Source organism: Cervus canadensis, chromosome 29 (assembly GCF_019320065.1).
Source record: "Cervus canadensis isolate Bull #8, Minnesota chromosome 29, ASM1932006v1, whole genome shotgun sequence".
Taxonomy (NCBI): domain Eukaryota; kingdom Metazoa; phylum Chordata; class Mammalia; order Artiodactyla; family Cervidae; genus Cervus; species Cervus canadensis.
In genome coordinates this window covers 35,188,284-35,206,180 of record NC_057414.1, presented here as the reverse complement: position 1 = coordinate 35,206,180, position 17,897 = coordinate 35,188,284, and the positions used below count along the sequence as shown (strand labels likewise).

Below are 17,897 nucleotides of genomic sequence, written 5' to 3'. Positions count from 1 at the left end.
TGTGGTTCAGACTTGATCTTAGGCCCTGTCTGGCTATGGTGCACTGCCACCCCCGACCCAAAGAGAGGCCCCCCATTCATACCAGCACCACTGAGATGAAATCTTTATTCTTTTTTTTAAATAATTTTATTTATTTACTTAGTTTATTTTTGACTGTGCTGGGTATTCTCTGCTGTTCAGGCTTCTGTTTTCTCTAACTGTGGCTAGTAGGAGCTACTCTCTAGTTGCGGTGTGTGGACTTCTCACTGTGGTGGCTTCTCTTGTTGCAGGGCAGGCGCTAGAGCACCTTCGGGCCTCAGTGGCTGTGGTATGTGGGCACAGTGATTGTGGCTCCCAGACTCAGGCTCCCAGAACAGACTCAGTGGTTGTGGCACAGGGGCGTGGTTGCCCCACAGCACGTGGGAAATTCTCACATCAGGGATTGAACCCCTGTCTTCCACACTGGCAAGCGGATTCCCTACCACTGAGCCATCAAGGAAATCCCGAGATCCTTTATTCTTTCCTGAGATTAGGGCTTTGCAGAGCACCAAGCACAGCTCACCAGCATCCCCGGGCCAGAGTGCCCTACGTGTGAGTGAGTGTGCGTGTGGTGTGAGCCTGATTGATTCCTGTAGGAGCCTGGATTTACACTGCAGGAGCCAGGCCAATCCTGTACTTTTCCCGATCATAAACTGAGAAGTACAGCCTCAGGAAGGTGTTACCCAGGACCCAGGTCTCTGCCTCGTTCTCATGCTGTTTGCCATTCCGAAAGGTGCTGTAGCAGAGGCCCTCAGAATTCTGGGGGAGAGGGAAATGCACACCAGTCAGTCTGAGCCCCTACCTGCCTCCCCCAATCAAGATCCAGAGCTGGAAGCTTCTTGGATTCATATCCCTCCATTGATAAGAATCAAGTGGGTCTCTTAGCCACTGCACGAGTTGGGGTTCACCCAAGAACAAGAAAGGCCAAGACCTATGGTTTCTATGAAGCCTGGGGGTGAGGGAGGGGAGAATTGGGCATTTGAGATTATCAAATGCAAACTGATATAGGGAGGATGGATAAACAACCGGGTCCTGCTGTATAGCGCAGGGAACTATATTCAATATCCCATGAGAAACTATAATGGAAAAATATAAAAAATACATAAATGTATATGTGTAACCACGTCTTTGCTGTACAGCAGAATTTAACACATTGTAAATGAACAATACTTCAGTGAATTAAAAAAAAAGAAGAAGAATGGCCCAAAGTTCCCTCACACTCTGCTGTTCCTTTCCTTCTGACCTCTGCTCACTCTTTTCTCTGCAGAGAATGCCTTTTCTTCTCCCTGTTCCCCACAACCCTTGTCTTTAAGACTTCACTCAGGCCCTCTAGGAAGTCTTCTTGGACACACCCTCACCCTCCCTGGCCACTCCAGGCTGGCTTGGGTGCATCACCCCTAATCTGCACCCGGTGCCCCTTTGCACAGACCCCAGGGGTGCCATTTGCATGGAATCCGGTATAGATTTGCCTCAACCCAAGCAGGCTTCCTCATTCCTCCATGAAGCTGAGGGTTTAGAATTACTGGAGCTTGCTTTCTTCCTCAAAGCCATCTTTGAGCCCATCAGCCTGCTCTGAACTCCCACAGGGAGATGACATGAAGCCTCCACCCTGTGCCGGAGCTAAGTAGTCACTGTGTAGCCTTTATTCACCTTAACAACCCACCTCCCCACAGAGGGGCTGGTACCCCAACTCACCAAGGGGGCGCTGAGGCTTAGCAAGGGGAAGTTGCTCCTGAGGACTAGGGTTACCATGTAACATATCATCCCAACCTGGACACTTTCAAGATGGGAAGGGAAACTGTTAACCCCTATGGTGGCACAGCACGCTGGGACTGTCCCCAGCCAATCTTGTCACTTGGTATATTTCAGGGATTGCTAGAGCTGACTTTCTGTGTTCATGCACCTGAGGTCTCTGGTTGAACTGAAACTGAGGCCCTTAGTGTTCCCCTCTCCTTGTGACTCCCACCAGGACAGCACGGAGTGGTGTCTCCACATTTATTTCAGGAGGATGGATGTCCCAGACTGCCCTTCACTCTCAAGTGGTTGGTTCTGTGGGAGGCACTGGCCTAGCAGCCGGGGCTCAGCAGCATCTGCAATGGTTTGACTTGGCCTGCAGAGGGCGCCCTCTTCTCAGCCACAGCCCAAGGGTTCCTGCAAGTCCCAGTTTGAGAGCCAGCCCTCAGGATTGACCCCTCACCTTGTGAATGTAGGCTTGAGCGGGCACTGGGTAGTCGATGCCCTTGATGGTGAAGATGAGAGGAGGCAGGGTGCTGGTGGTGTTACATGGAACCGTGTACTGTTAGAGAAAGAGGGAGAGAGGTCAGCTCAGCTGATCCTTGTTGTTTGGGGAGCCCGGGGGCAACCCTGTGGTATGACCCTTCACCTGCAGACTTTCAAAGGGCCTGACGCGGATAAGCCTGTGGATTTTGGCGATGCGTCTACTTGGGCCGAGCAGGAATGTAGTCCCAGTATCCAAAATAGCCTGGCAGCCACGTTTACAAGCAATTACCTTCCCGTTCATGGAGATGCTGAGAGAAAGTGGGACAAAGCGGACACCACGGTCACTCTGAAGTCTCCCCCATGACTGCCCCCTCCCTGACCGTCTCCTGAACAGCCCTTCAGCTCTTGCCCTTCGCTGTTTTCCTTTGTTTTCATGTCCCCTACTTTGACTTCCTTTCAGTTCTTGAATGCACCAGTCTCTTTCAGGTCTCAGGGCTTTGGCACCTGTTGGTTGCCCTTCCTAGAAGACCCCCAACCCCTTTGTCTAGCTAATTTCTCCACATCTTCCAGGTTCCTGCTTAATTGTCACTATGTCAGGAAAGTCTTCACCCTAGACTAGATCAGGCCCCTGTCCTGCTCAGTCTCTGTAGACACTTCCTCCTGTCTAGCATGTACCAAAGCGGTAATTCACTATGTGTGTGACTCGTTTCATGTGCATCTGCCTCACTAGATGTAAGGGCAAGTTGTATCCTCAGTGCCTCCCCCAAGTGCCCAGCACACAAGGGATGCAAGTGTGTGTTTGTTGAATGAATGAATGAAGAACACCCAGAGACCTATATCTGGTGTCTGATCAATCAACGATGGGTCAACCCACACGGTGAAGATGGAGGTTCCCTGGGGCCCCAGATTCTTGGAGTGGTGGGGGAGACACAAGCTGCCCTGGGAGAGGTTGTCTCCCAGCACCAGCCCCTCATCCGGCTCAGACATTAAGGCCCCAGCCAGGGGATGCTCAAGCTAACCCAGAGGGCTCCAAAGGACAGGAAAGCTTTTGTCTGGGGGAATCACACAGAATGCCATCAATTACTGCCCCTTGTTCTCAGGCCACTCCCGGATCCCAGCTCCCTGATTCTCTCTGAAACAACCCCTGCCCCACTGTGTGTCCTAGAAAGTACGTAGGTACCTATGGATAGAGGGAGTGTCTCTGTAAGAGATGCTCTCAGGTCTCAAGACTGCAGCCAACCTCTCTCCACTGCTAGGTAGCTTCTCTCTATGGAGACGAGTTTTTCTTGTTTGTCCAGGACTTTCCCTATTTTTAAACTTGCAGTTCTGTGTATTAAGAACCTTCTCGATCCTGGGCAGCCCCGGACAGTTGGTCATCTGAACATAATCCTGTTCAGGCTGGTGAAATTCTCCCTGATTTTTCAACACACAGTCAGGTCCTCTAACCATGCTGCCCACCTCACAGTGAGGTGGGTACAGCCTTTCCCAAACTGCACAGGCCTCTCTGGACCCTTTCAAGACCCTGGCCACAGGGCCGGTCAGGAGGCCTAGGGTGATTATGGTCCCTTGGGTGGTGTGTGTATGTCTTCCTGTGTGTGTGCCTGTGTGTCTCTGTGCTTGTGTCTGGCCACGTGTGTGTATATCTGTGTGCCTGTGCATGTTTATATGTGAGTCTGTGAGGGTGTTTCTATGTGTCTTGTGTGTGTTTATATGTGTGTCTTTGTGGGTGGACATGTCTGTGTGTGAGACTGTGTGTATGTGTTAAATCTGTGTGTGTCTACATGTGTCAGTGCACACGTGTGGGAGCACTGCTAGAGTGGCCCTCGGAGGGTGAGGCTTACCGGCCCATGGTTATCTGCCAGTAGTGGGTTCGGGACACTGGTACCCAGTTGAGCTTTCCCGTGTGGTAAGAGTGGTCCACCCCACCAAACATCACCACACTGCCATTCTCCCTCCGGCTGTTGAGAGAAGTGAGAGAGGGGCTCGTTGGAGGAGAGTAACGCCAGCACGGTCTGCGGGCTGTGCTCCTCCACCCATCAGAGGCACCACAACCGTCCCCATTTTACAGATGTGGAGATTGAGGAACTGAGGGGTTGAGTACCTGACCCAGGTCTGTCACCGTCTAATCAGTGCCACGGAAGTGTGAAGCCTGGCCTGGCTCTGACCACCCAACCTTCTGAAGAGGGCCTGGTCCCCTCCCACAACCTGAGAGCTCAGAGATCCCCTCAGAGGACTCCGTGCTAGAGGAGTCTGGCATCCGCCTTGCCTAGCCTTTCATTTTTCAAAACTTCCAGGCCCAAGGGCACTAAGGGTGTGGATCCAGGGTCACCCAGGGTTGGCGTCACTGGCCTATGACCTGTGCCAACCACGAGGCCCCACACTCCGCAGGCCCCAAGCTCTGTTACCTTCTCTTGAAATTCCTAACACTTGTTGAACAAGGGGTCATGCATTTGCATTTTCAACTGGCTCCAGAAAACTGTGTAGCTGGTCCTGGGCTCCTGGTGCAATGTCAGTGAGAAAGGAAATATTCCCACCATTCCTCTCCTTCTTTCCATATCAAATCCACAGCAAATCCGGATGCCCTTCCTCCAACCCATACCCTGACACCTTCCATTGCTCTCCCCCTTTCCCCTACCCCCTGAACCAAGCCACTGCCCTCAAGAGGTCTATAATTTTTCATGCAAGTTAAAGCATGTTTCAGCTGATTTGAAGAGGGTGTTTGCCATCTCAGACTTACCAGCTCAAGTAGAAGGCAAAGAGAGGGTAAGGAATAAGTCCAAGGTTCTTCAGGTTGTCAAAGAGTGGGGTGGTTCCTTGGATGGCAAGGCTGGGGAAGCCCAGGCCCAAGATGCCATCAAAAGGTGCATTTTGAAAAAAATGTTTGGATTGCTTCTGGCTCAGGGCAAAGGTCTGGTTGAAGTGGAGAAGGTTCCCAATCTGTGAGAGCAGAGAGTAACTTTGATGCTCAGTCGTGTCTGACTCTTTGTGACCCCATGGACTATATGGTCCATGGAATTCTCCAGGCCAGAATCCTGGAGTGGGTAGGCTTTCCCTTCTCTAGGGGATCTTCCCAACCCAGGGATTGAACCCAGGTCTCCCACATTGCAGGCGGATTCTTTACCAGCTGAGTCACAAGGGAAGCCTGGGAGAAGAGAGTGTTCCCACATAAAGGACCTGAGGCCTGGCTGTGCCCTGCATTGGCCTCAAACAGTTAGATCAAGCTGGGAGAGGAATTCAGGTTCCATCTGTGTGGGGCTGTGGCTTTTAACAACACCTGCTTCCCCACAAACACCATCTCAGTGGATCAGGTTGGCCTCATGCCTTCTGTACAGGTGGGGCAACCAAGACTCAGGACAGGACAGAATGGTTCCCCCTTGTGGACAAAATGAGTAGAAAGCAGGGTAGTCTTCTCTTCAATATTACTATGATCTGAGGATAGAAACAGACTGAATTCATTGCAGTGTACTGTGATTCTGCATCTGCCCCGAAGACAGAAGCCCATTATACAATGTCACTGGCAGGGTTCTTATGAAAATTCTGCTGGGAAACTAACTTTTTGGGATATACGTGCATACATGTGTGTTGGGGGGGGGAGGTTGGGGAGTGTGGAATACTCAGACATTTTGGGGAAGGCACGCCATAGTTTTTATTAGACTCTCAAAGACCCTCGACTGTGAGAACCCATTTATCAGGCCCCTCCCACATCTGTGGCCTCCTGCTTTCCCTGTCTGGATACCTCAAGCCCTGGGCTGCCCCCAGGGTCCCAAGCAGTTTTATCCTCTCCCCAAATACCCCACACCTGCCTAAGTCCTGACTAGCCAGCCCAGCTCACCTGCTTAGCACGTGTGTGACCTTGGCAAGGCCTTTGTTCTTTGCATCTCAGTTCCCTCATCTATTTCATGAGTTAATCATAGTACCTGCTGTGTAGGGTTATTGCAGGATTAAACAAGTTTCTTATCATTCAGTGGCTAAGTCATATCTGACTCTTTGTGACCCCAGGAACTGCAGCACACAAAGCTTCCATGTCTTTCACTATTGCCCAGAGTTTGCTCAAACTCATGTCCATTGAGTCAGAGATGCTGTCCAACCTCTCATCCTCTATCACACCCTTCTCCTCTTGCCCTCAATCTTTCCCAGCATCAGGGTCTTTTCCAATAAGTGGCTCATTACAGCAGGTGACCAGAGTATGGGACCTTCATTAACACTTTCACTTTAAACAAGTTATTACCATGAAAATGCCTAGCACAGTCTGAGGATATAAAAGTAGGTGTTTTTTCCCCCATCTCTCTCAGCTCATACCAAAAGGAACCTTGGACTCCTCACAGGCAAAGAAGCTGCAAATCCACATGCCAAGCCACTCTCTGGGTTAGCCAAGGGGAGTTTGCGTGTCAGCAGGGGCGTTGTCGCCCCAAGAACAAAGTCCTTACAGCCATTAGGGGACTTTCAGAAGGATAGACCCTCCCAGCTGGTCCTGCATCTGTTTTGTAAGCAGGAGTTGCTCCCAGGGCCAGCAGCTGCTGGTTTCCACATTACTTGAATGATGTCTTGGCCAAGGACTCCGTTTATCCTCCCAGAGGCATAGATGAGGTCGACGGGATTGTCCAGGAGCTTGAAGGTGGTAGACTTATGAGGGTTGAAGAGATTGTGCGTCACTGCAGACACAAGAGATGATTGTCCTTCAGGTGCCAAAGACAGAGAGCAGGGTGGGAGGGCAAGCACAGGATGTGGGGGTGGGGCGGGGGTACTCACAGCAGCTCAGACTGTGGCAGTGGGTGGAGGGCACCCACAGGTCAGAGGAGCCGGTGTCAAACATAACCGTGAACTCCTGAGGGGGCATTCCAATGGCGATGGTGCCAACATAGGCGAACTACAGGGGCCAGGAAGGGATGGTTAGGGCAGACCTGGCTGCCTGTTCCCCCCCTTTTCCACTCCCAATTCGAGTACTGCCTCCTGCTGGGTTTCCCAGTCTCCTGAAATCACTTTCCAAGCACCCAACCTCACACCCTCTACTTGGACTGGTGTCTTCATTTGAGAAGCTCTCCAGTCTCCCTTTTATGTCCAACATGAGCCCTTCCTTCTCCTAGATCACCCCAGGCCACTGACTCTAATCTCAGACCATGTCTGATCAACAGCACTCAGGTGGCCCTTTATTTAGACCTGTATTTAGCCTCTCCCCATCTCTCAGGATGGCCTGTGCATTATTGAAGAAGAGACTAAATATATATATAGCATATATATAACTATATATATATATAGCAATAAGTACACTATTAGATTTTTTTTTTTTTTTTTTCCTCACATGCCATAGAGACTCAGTAACTTTTTACCAGTATCACTCTTGGATCTGCTGAGACTGAACTTGCTCTGCCTGGGGATTCATACGTGATTTGCAGCTGTCTTTATCTTTTGATGAGAGATGGCTCACCCTTCATCTGTAACTGAGTGGTTCACTTAGTTCAGAAAGAACAATCTTCCTTAAACTAATGATACACCTTTGGCACAGAAATGGATGTTTATCTGCCCCCTGGTCATTGCTTGGTCCAGTCACCACAGACCAGGAGCTGAGGATGAGTGCCTTCTCCTCTGGGAATGGGTCCCTGTTCCCCCGTGTTTCTGACTCCTGCAGGAGCCCCAGCCCCAACAATCCCACTGGCATCTCCACTTGAGCCCAGTGCAAAGCCAGAGCACCAGGGGGCGCTGTGGAGCACCATCCTCCTAACACACTCACATCCTTGTAGTTCCTCAGGGGATGATAAATTATGTTTTGGTCATTAGTGGCATTCTGGGACAGGCTGTAAGGGTGTTCCTCAGAGAAATCTGTCAGCAAATTTCTTTCCCTTAGGGTTTCTCTCATGGTCTTCATTTGCGTAACAGGAATTCTTTCACCGGCCATGAAAAAAGAAAACAAAGAAGGGGCAGCAATCAGCTGTCTGTGTTATAAAGACTGTCATACCTGACGTTGTAATGGCACTGTGTATTTTCCAAGCATTTTTATGAGTGTCACCTTATTATCAGGATTCCATGCAATGACCATGGCAAAGACCTAGGTCTGGGGGCGGTCCTAAGATGGCAGAGGAATAGGACGGGGAGACCAATTTCTCCCCAACAAATTCATCAAAAGAACATTTGAACGCTGAGCAAATACCACAGAACAACTTCTGAATGCTGGTAGAGGACACCAGGCATCCAGAAAGGCAGCCCATTCACTTCAAAAGGAGGTAGGACAAAATATAAAAGATAAAAAGAGAGACAAAAGAGGTAGGGATGGAGATCAGTCCCAGGAAGGGAGTCTTTAAAAAGAGAGAAGTTTCCAAACACCAGGAAACACTCTCTCCAGTGGGTCTGGGTGAGCCTTGGAATCTCAGAGGGCAAAATAACCGGGAAGAAAAATAAATAAATAATTAAACCCCACAGATTATGTGCTTAACAGCAACTCCCAGTGGAGCAGCAGCCCAGATGCTCGCATCCCCCACTAGCAAGCGGGGCGGGACAGGGAGGAGTGGGCTGCAATGCTTAGGGTAAGGTCCAGGCCTGAATCTGAGGGAGTTAGCTTGAGAAAGCAACCCAGACTGTGGGATAGCTATCCAGCGATCCTGTGAAAAACCCTAACCTAAGACACCGCCAGGCACGCTCACAAAACAAAGGACTGAGCAGAGCTAGCCGGCTTTGGACCAGCTCATCCCCCGCTGGAGACAGGCAGGCGAGGGCAGCCAGAGCCAGAAGGGGGCAATTGCGGCTGCAGAGAAGCATCCTATACCAAACTGCAAGCAGACTTCTTTGCTAACCAAGATTTCTTAGGATTCTGAACATCTGCCGGGAGGGTCACAGCCAGAGATCAGCTCCCCAGAAGAGACATACGGCACACCTGAGAAGGCGCACCCATTGTATACCCAGAAAACTGAGTGGCTGGGAAGGGGGAAGGGATAAATCGCAGCCTTCACCTGGGGGCAACTTCATGCGCCAAGCACCTGATCACCTGAGCTGCTGGGACCTGGAACAGGCGCAAAACGCAGGCCCAACAAAGTCTGCGCCTTTGTGAAGTAACCAAGAACCTGAACCTGAGCGGCTTAGACCTGGGAAGTGCATGTAAACCAGGGCCCACATCAGACAGTTCCCGGCAGAGCAACCTAGAGTCTGAGCAGTGTAGACTGGGAAAGCACACACGCCGTGAGCGGGGGCAAACCCAGTGTGACTGAATCACTGTGAGCACACACCAGTGATATTTGTTCGCAGTGTTCCTCCCTCCCCAAAGCCCAACTGGACAGCGAGCCTAAAAAAAAAGTCACCACCACCGCGCCCCTTGTGTCAAGGTGGAAATTAGACACTGAAGAGACCAGAAAACAGAAGAAGCTAAAATAAACAGAGGAAACCGCTTTGGAAGTGACAGGTGCAATAGATTAAAACTCTGTAGTTAACACTGACTACATTAGAAGGGGCCTATAGACCTTGAGACGTACAAGCCAGACCAAGAAACTATCTGAAAATGAACTGTCCCCACACTGTACACAACAGCTCCAGAAGAAGTCTTAGATATATTTTTACTATTATCATTTTTTAAATTTAGAGAAAAAAATTTTTTTTATTTTTAAGTCCCCATTACTCCTTTAATTTTCATTTTTATAACCTACAATTACCTTGCAAAAAAAAAAATCAAGAAGCTATTTTTAAAGCAAGCTTCATATGTATAAATATATATATTATAATTTTTGTGACTTTTTTTTAATATTGTATTTTTGAGAATGTAAACTCTACTCAAGACTTTTAATCTTTGCTTTTTGGTATTTGTTATCAACTTTATACTTTTAAGAACCCAATCTTCAGTACCCATTTTTACTTGGGAGTGAGATCACTGGCCTGACTGCTCTCTCCCCCTTTTGACTCTCCTTTTTCTCCACCAGGTCGCCTCTATCTCCTCCTTCCCCTGTTTCTTCTCTACCCAACTCTGTGAATCTCTTTCTGTGTTCCAGACTGTGGAGAACACTTAGGGAGATGATTACTGGCTGGATCTGTCTCTCCCCTTTTGAGTCCCCCTTTTATCCTCCTAGCCACCTCTGTCTCCTTCCTCCCTCTTCTCTTCTTTGTGTAACTCCGTGAACATCTCTGAGGGATCCAGACTGTGGAGGGGACATAAGGAAGTGATTACTGGCTAGCCTGCTCTCTCCCCTTTTGATTCCCCCTCTTCTCCTCCTGGTCACCTCTATCTCCCTCCTTTCTCTTCTCTTCTCCATGTAACTCTGTGTACCTCTCTGGGTGTCCCTCACTGTGGAGAAACTTTTCATCATTAACCTAGATGTTTTATCATTGGTGCTGTATAGATGGAGAAGTCTTGAGGCAACTGTAAGAATAAGACTGAAAACCAGAGGCAGGAGGCTTAAGTCCAAATCCTGAGAACACCAGAGAACTCCTGACTCCAGGGAACATTAATCGATAGGAGCTCACCAAACACCTCCATACCTACACTGAGACCAAGCACCACCCAAGGGCCAACAAGCTCCAGAGCAAGACATACCATGCAAACTCTCTAGCAACACAGGAAAATAGCCCTGAGCTTCAATATACAGGCTGCCCAAAGTCACACCAAACCCACTGACATCTCAAAACTCATTACTGGACACTTCATTGCACTCCAGAGAGAAGAAATCCAGCTCCACCCACCAGAACACCAACACAAGCTTCCCTAACCAGAAAACCTTGACAAGCCACCCGTCCAACCCCACCCACAGTGAGGAACCTCCACAATAAAGAGGAACCACCAACTGCCAGAATACGGAAAGGCCACCCCAAACACAGCAATATAAACAAGATGAAAAGGCGGATAAATACCCAGCAGGCAGAGGAACAGGATAAATGCCCACCAAACCAAACAAAAGAGGAAGGGACAGGGAATCTACCTGATAAAAAAATTCCCAATAATGACAGTGAAAATGATCCAAAATCTTGAAAACAAATTGGAGTTACAGATAAAAAGCCTGGAGACAAGGATCGAGAAGATGCAAGAAAGGATTAACAAGGACCTAGAAGATATAAAAAAGAGTGAATATATAATGAATAATGCAATAAATGAGATCAAAAACACTCTGGAGGGAAACAACAGTAGAATAATGGAGGCAGAAGATATGATAAGTGAGGTAGAAGATAGAATGGTATAAATAAATGAAACAGTGAGGAAAAAAGAAAAAAGAATTAAAAGAAATGAGGACAACCTCAGAGATCTCTGGGACAATGTTAAATGCCCCAACGTTCAAACCATAGGAGTCCCAGAAGAAGAAGCCAAAAAGAAAGACCATGAGAAAATACTTGAGGAGGTAATAGTTGATAATTTCCCTAAAATGGGGAAGGAAATAATCACCCAAGTCCAAGAAACCCAGAGAGTCCCAAACAGGAAAACCCCAAGGCGAAACACCCCAAGACACATATTAATCAAATTAACAAAGATCAAAACAAAGGACAAATATTAAAAGCAGCAAGGGAAAAACAACAAATAACACACAAGGGAACTCCCATAAGAATAACAGCTGATCTTTCAATAGAAACTCTTCAGGCCAGAAGGGAATGGCAGGACATACTTAAAGTGATGAAAGAAAATGACCTGCAGCCAGATTACTGTACCCACCAAGGATCTCATTCAAATATGAAGGAGAAATCAAAAGCTTTACAGACAAGCAAAAGCTGAGAGAATTCAGCACCACCAAACCAGCTCTCCAACAAATGCTAAAGGATCTTCTCTTTAGAGAAGAAACACAGAAAGGGTGTATAAACTCGAACCCAAAATAATAAAGTAAATGGCAATGGGATCATACCTATCAATAATTACCTTAAATGTAAATGGGTTGAATGTCCCAACCAAAAGACAAAGACTGACTGAATAGATACAAAAACAAGACCCCTATATATGTTGTCTACAAGAGACCCACCTCGAAGCAAGGGACACATACAGACTGAAAGTGAAGGGCTGGAAAAAGATATTCCATGCAAATAGAGACCAAAGGAAAGCAGGAGTAGCAATACTCATATCAGATAAAATAGACTAAAATACAGGCTGTGAAAAGAGACAAAGATGGACACTACATAATAATCAAAGGATCAATCCAAGAAGAAGATATAACAATTATAAATATATATGCACCCAACATAGGAGCACTGCAACAAGTAAGACAAATGCTAACAAGTATGAAAGGGGAAATTAACAATAGCACAATAATAGTGGGAGACTTCAATACCCCACTCACACCTATGGATAGATCAACTAAATGGAAAATTGACAAGGAAACACAAACTTTAAATGATACAATAGACCAGTTAGACCTAATTGATACCTATAGGACATTTCACTACAAAACAATGAATTTCACCTTTTTCTCAAGCACACACGCAACCTTCTTCAGGATAGATCATATCCTGAGCCATAAATCCAGCCTTGGTAAATTCAAAAAAATTGAAATCATTCCAAGCATCTTTTCTGACCACAATACAATAAGACTAGATGTCAATTACAGGAGAAAAACTATTAAAAATTCCAACACATGGAGGCTGAACAACATGCTGCTGAATAATCAACAAATCACAGAAGAAATCAAAAAAGAAATCAAAATATTCATAGAAACGAATGAAAATGAAAACACAACAACCCAAAACCTATGGGACACTGTAAAAGCAGTGCTAAGGGGAAGGTTCATAGCAATACAGGCTTACCTCAAAAAACAAGAAAAAAGTCAAACAAATAACCTCAGTCTACACCTAAAGCAACTAGAAAAGGAAGAAATGAAGAACCCCAGGGTTAGTAGAAGGAAGTAAATCTTAAAAATTAGGGCAGAAGTAAATGCAAAAGAAGCAAAAGAGACCACATCAATAATCAACAAAGCCAAAAGCTGGTTCTTTGAGAAGATAAGTAAAATTGACAAACCATTATCCAGACTCATCAAGAAATAAAGGGAGAAAAATCAAATCAACAAAATTAGAAGTGAAAATGGAGAGATCACAACAGACAACACAGAAATACAAAGGATCATAAGAAACTATTATTAGCAACTATATGCAAATAAAATGGACAACTTGGAAGAAATGGACAAATTCTTAGAAAAGTACAACTTTCCAAAATTGGACCAGGAAGAAATAGAAAGTCTTAACAGAACCATCACAAGCATGGAAATTGAAACTGCAATCAGAAATCTTCCAACAAAAGCTCAGGACCAGACGGCTTCACAGCTGAATTCTAATGAAAATTTAGAGAAGAACTAACACTTATCCTACTCAAACTCTTCCAGAAAATTGCAGAAGAAGGTAAACTTCCAAACCCATTCTATGAGGCCACCAGCACCCTAATACCAAAACCTGACAAAGATGCCACAAATAAAGAAAACTACAGGCCAGTATCACTGATGAACATAGATACAAAAATCCTTAACAAAATTCTGGCAAACAAAATCCAACAACATATTAAAAAGATCATACATCATGACCAAGTGGGCTTTATCCCAGGGATGCGAGGATTCTTCAATATCTGCAAATCAATCAATGTAACACACCACATTAACAAATTGAAAAATGAAAACCATATGATTATCTCAATAGATGCAGAGAAAGCCTTTGACAAAATTCCACATCCATTTATGATAAAAAAAAAAAAAAAAAACCTCCGGAAAGCAGGAATAGAGGAAACATACCTCAACATAATAAAAGCTATATATGACAAACCCTCAGCAAACATTATCCTCAATGGTGAAAAATTGAAAGCATTTCCCCTAAAGTCAGGAACAAGACAAGGGTGCCCACTCTCACCACTACTATTCAACATAGTTTTGGAAGTTTTGGCCACAGCAATCAGAGCAGAAAAAGAAATAAAAGGAATCTAGATTGGAAAAGAAGAAGTAAATCTCTCACTGCTTGCAGATGACATGATCCTCTACGTAGAAAACCCCTAAGACTCCACCAGAAAATTATTAGAGCTAATCAATGAATGTAGTAAAGTTGCAGGATATAAAATTAACACACAGAAATCCCTTGCATTCTTATACACTAACAATGAGAAAACAGAAAGAAATTAAGGAAACAATTCCATTCATCATTGCAAAGAAAAGAATAAAATACTTAGGAATGTATCTACCTAAAGAAACAAAAGACCTATATATAGAAAACTATAAAACACTGGTGAAAGAAATCAAAGAGAACACAAATAGATGAAGAAATATACCGTGTTCATGGATCAGAAGAATCAATACAGTGAAAATGAGTATACTACCCCAAAGCAATCTATAGATTCAATGCAATCCCTATCAAGCTGCTGCTTCTGCTGCTGCTAAATCGCTTCAGTCATCTCCGACTCTGTGCGACCCCACAGACGGCAGCCCACCAGGCTCCCCGGTCCATGGGATTCTCGAGGCAAGAGTACTGGAGTGGGTTGCCATTGCCTTCTCTGCCCTATCAAGCTACCAACGTTTTTTTCAGAGAACTAGAACAAATAATTTCATAATTTGTATGGAAATACAAAAAACCTCGAAGACCCAAAGCCATCTTGAGAAAGAAGAATGGAACTGGAGGAATCAACCTGCCTGACTTCAGTCTCTACTACAAAGCCACAGTCATCAAAACAGTATGGTACTGGCACAAAGACAGAAATATAGATCAATGGAACAAAATAGAAAGCCCACAGATAAATCCATGCACCTATGGACACCTTATCTTTGACAAAGGAGGCAAGAATATACAATGGAGAAAAGACAATCTCTTTAACAAGTGATGCAGGGAAAACTGGTCAACCACTTGTAAAAGAACGAAACTAGAACACTTTCTAATACCATACACAAAAATAAACTCAAAATGGATTAAAGATCTAAACATAAGACCAGAAACTATTAAACTCCTAGAGGAAAACGTAGGCAAAACACTCTCTGACATAAACCACAGCAGGATCCTCTATGACCCACCTCCCAGAATATTGGAAATAAAAGCAAAAATAAACAAATGGGACCTAATTAAAATTAAAAGTTTCTGCACAACAAAGGAAACTATAAGCAAGGTGAAAAGACAGCCTTCAGAATGGGAGAAAACAATAGCAAATAAAGCAATGGACAAAGAATTAACCTCAAAAATATACAAGCAACTCCTTCAGCTCAATTCCAGAAAAATAAAAGACCCTATCAAAAAGTGGGCCAAAGAACTAAACAGACATTTCTCCAAAAAAGACATACATGAAAAGATGCTCAACATCACTCATTATCAGAAAATGCAAATCAAAACCACAATGAGGTACCATTTCACGCTGGTCAGAATGGCTGCTATCCAAAAGTCTACAAGCAGTAAATGCTGGAGAGGGTGTGGAGAAAAGGGAACCCTCTTACACTGTTGGTGGGAATGCAAACTAGTACAGCCACTATGGAGAACAGCGGGAGATTCCTGAACAAACTGGAACTAGAACTGCCATATGACCCAGCAATCTTGCTGCTGGGCATATACAATGAGGAAACCAGAACTGAAAGAGACACGTGTACCCCAATGTTCATCGTAGCACTGTTTATAATAGCCAGGACATGGAATCAACCTAGATGTCTATCAGCATATGAATGGATAAGAAAAATGTTGTACATATACACAATGGAATATTATTCGGCCATTAAAAAGAATATATTTGAATCAGTTCTAATGAGGTGGATGAGGAATAATGAGCCTATTATACAGAGTGAAGTAAGCCAGAAAGAAAAATACCAATACAGTATACTAATGCATACATATGGAATTTAGAAACATGGTAATGATAACCCTGTATGCGAGACAGCAAAAGAGACACTGATGTATTGAACAGTCTTTTGGACTCTGGGAGAGGGCGAGGGCAGGATGATATGGGAGAATGGCATTGAAACATGTAAATTATCATATGTGAAACAAATCACCAGTCCAGGTTGGATGCATGATACAGTGTGCTCGGGTCTGGTGTACTGGGATGACCCAGAGGGATGGGATGGGGAGGGAGGTGGGAGGGGGGTTCAGGATGGGGAACACATGTACACCCATGGCGACTTCAAGTCAATGTATGGCAAAACCAATACAATATTGTAAAGTAAAATAAATAAATAAATAAAAAGACCTAGGTCTGAACACAGGTTCTGTTGCATAATCTTGAGTAAGGCATAGAACCGCTGAAGTCTCAATTTCCCAGTCGATAAACAGGTGGAATAAAACAATCCCCACCAACCCGCGCCCCCACGTAGAATGGCTTGGATATTAAGTGAGATGATGGATATAACGCACCTAATATATAGGCAGTCTCAGCAATGGCAGCCATTATATTCGCTGTGGTCATCCCACTGTATCCTTCTCAAGGAAGCTTAGGGTGGGAGGTAGAAGGGATTCATCATCCTTTTTAAACAGGGGAGGAATTTGAAATGCAGGGGGTTGGAGACTTGACTGTGGCCACACTGCTTGTTAGAGCTAAAAGAGCAGAGAAATAGTACTACTGATCTTTCTTCTGGGCTCAAGCAGGAGAGAGGAAGCCCGGAGATAGGGAATAAATTAAGGAGGCTAAGAGAAGCCAAGAAAAATGTTTTTAAAAAGGAAAAAAATCTAAGAGAGTTCTGCATGCACAGAGACATCCAAAGAGATAGATAAAATAGAGAGATACAGAGTTGAAGACACAGACACATTCACACAGAAATGAAGAGAGACCAGAGAGGAGACCTAGAACCACTAGAGACACATTCACACAGAAATGAAGAGAGACCAGAGAGGAGACCTAGAACCACTAGAGAAATGTTGTTTCTTCAGACCACACCTACAGTTGCACAGGTTGTGCACTGAACAATTTCAAGGAATGCAATTTTACATAGGACATGATGTGGCTGGACCCCAAGAGTTGTGCGATCCTACAGGTTTGCCTGGAGAGCCTAAGGCCTCACAGAGTCTGTGGCAAGGTACGTATCAACAAGTGAGAGTTGACTTTAGACTGTCAGGGAGTGATTACATTCCCTTCTAACCCTGACAGGTGGAAGAATAAGAGGATGAGAATAAAAAACAAACAAAAAAAGGGACGATATCACTGATAGTCCCTGCACTTACATGACCATGCACTCTGAGAGAGCTACCAGACCAAGGAGTCCAAGCCACTTCATGCTTCCGTCCTCGATTGAAGTACTCAGGACAGACTGACTTTTGAGCATGCACTGGAGGTGAAGATTACCTAGCTGTATATGCTCTAACCTGCTCTAACGTTCTCCTTTAAGCCACCATGAGTCTGATGAGAAATATGAACCTTTAGATAAAATCTTTGCCTCCATTGGTATCTGTGAGGAGTGGAATTGGAAAACTCTCATAATACAGAAAATTCCACTGTAATCTCTTCCTTCGTTCTTGGGTGAAAAACCAAACTGAACCGCACAATCTAAGAGTGGGGAGACTCTTTCCAACCTGTAGACAAAACATTGCTAATAAAGTGATAAAAGTAAATGTTAAGGGCCGTGTTAGACATTTGTGATCTCGTGTGGCCTTCCTAGCCAGTTCATGAGATGTGCATTGCTGTCCTCAGTTGGAGAGGAGACTGCTAGGAGGAAAAGAGGTCAAATGGCAGAGTCAGACGTGACTGAAACAACTTGCACAACACAACACAGCGCAGTGACATATGAGTGGCTTTAGGTAGTGGGACAGATGGCAGAGATCAGAGACACCATTGA

General features: G+C 45.3%; 1 protein-coding gene across 1 annotated transcript; it reads right to left on the bottom strand.

Moving 5' to 3' along the window:
- Window positions 1-624: 624 nt before the first annotated feature.
- On the bottom strand, window positions 625-17,375 carry LOC122430976 (pregnancy-associated glycoprotein 2-like). Its single transcript, XM_043451976.1, has 9 exons — window positions 17,287-17,375; window positions 7,967-8,117; window positions 6,988-7,105; window positions 6,772-6,890; window positions 4,976-5,175; window positions 4,080-4,196; window positions 2,402-2,546; window positions 2,216-2,314; window positions 625-777 (listed from the first exon to the last, which is right to left on the bottom strand). The coding sequence occupies exons 1-9, from the start codon at window positions 17,337-17,339 to the stop codon at window positions 625-627; spliced, it is 1,155 nt and encodes a 384-aa protein (XP_043307911.1). The 5' UTR covers window positions 17,340-17,375.
- Between the last annotated feature and the right edge of the window lie 522 nt (window positions 17,376-17,897).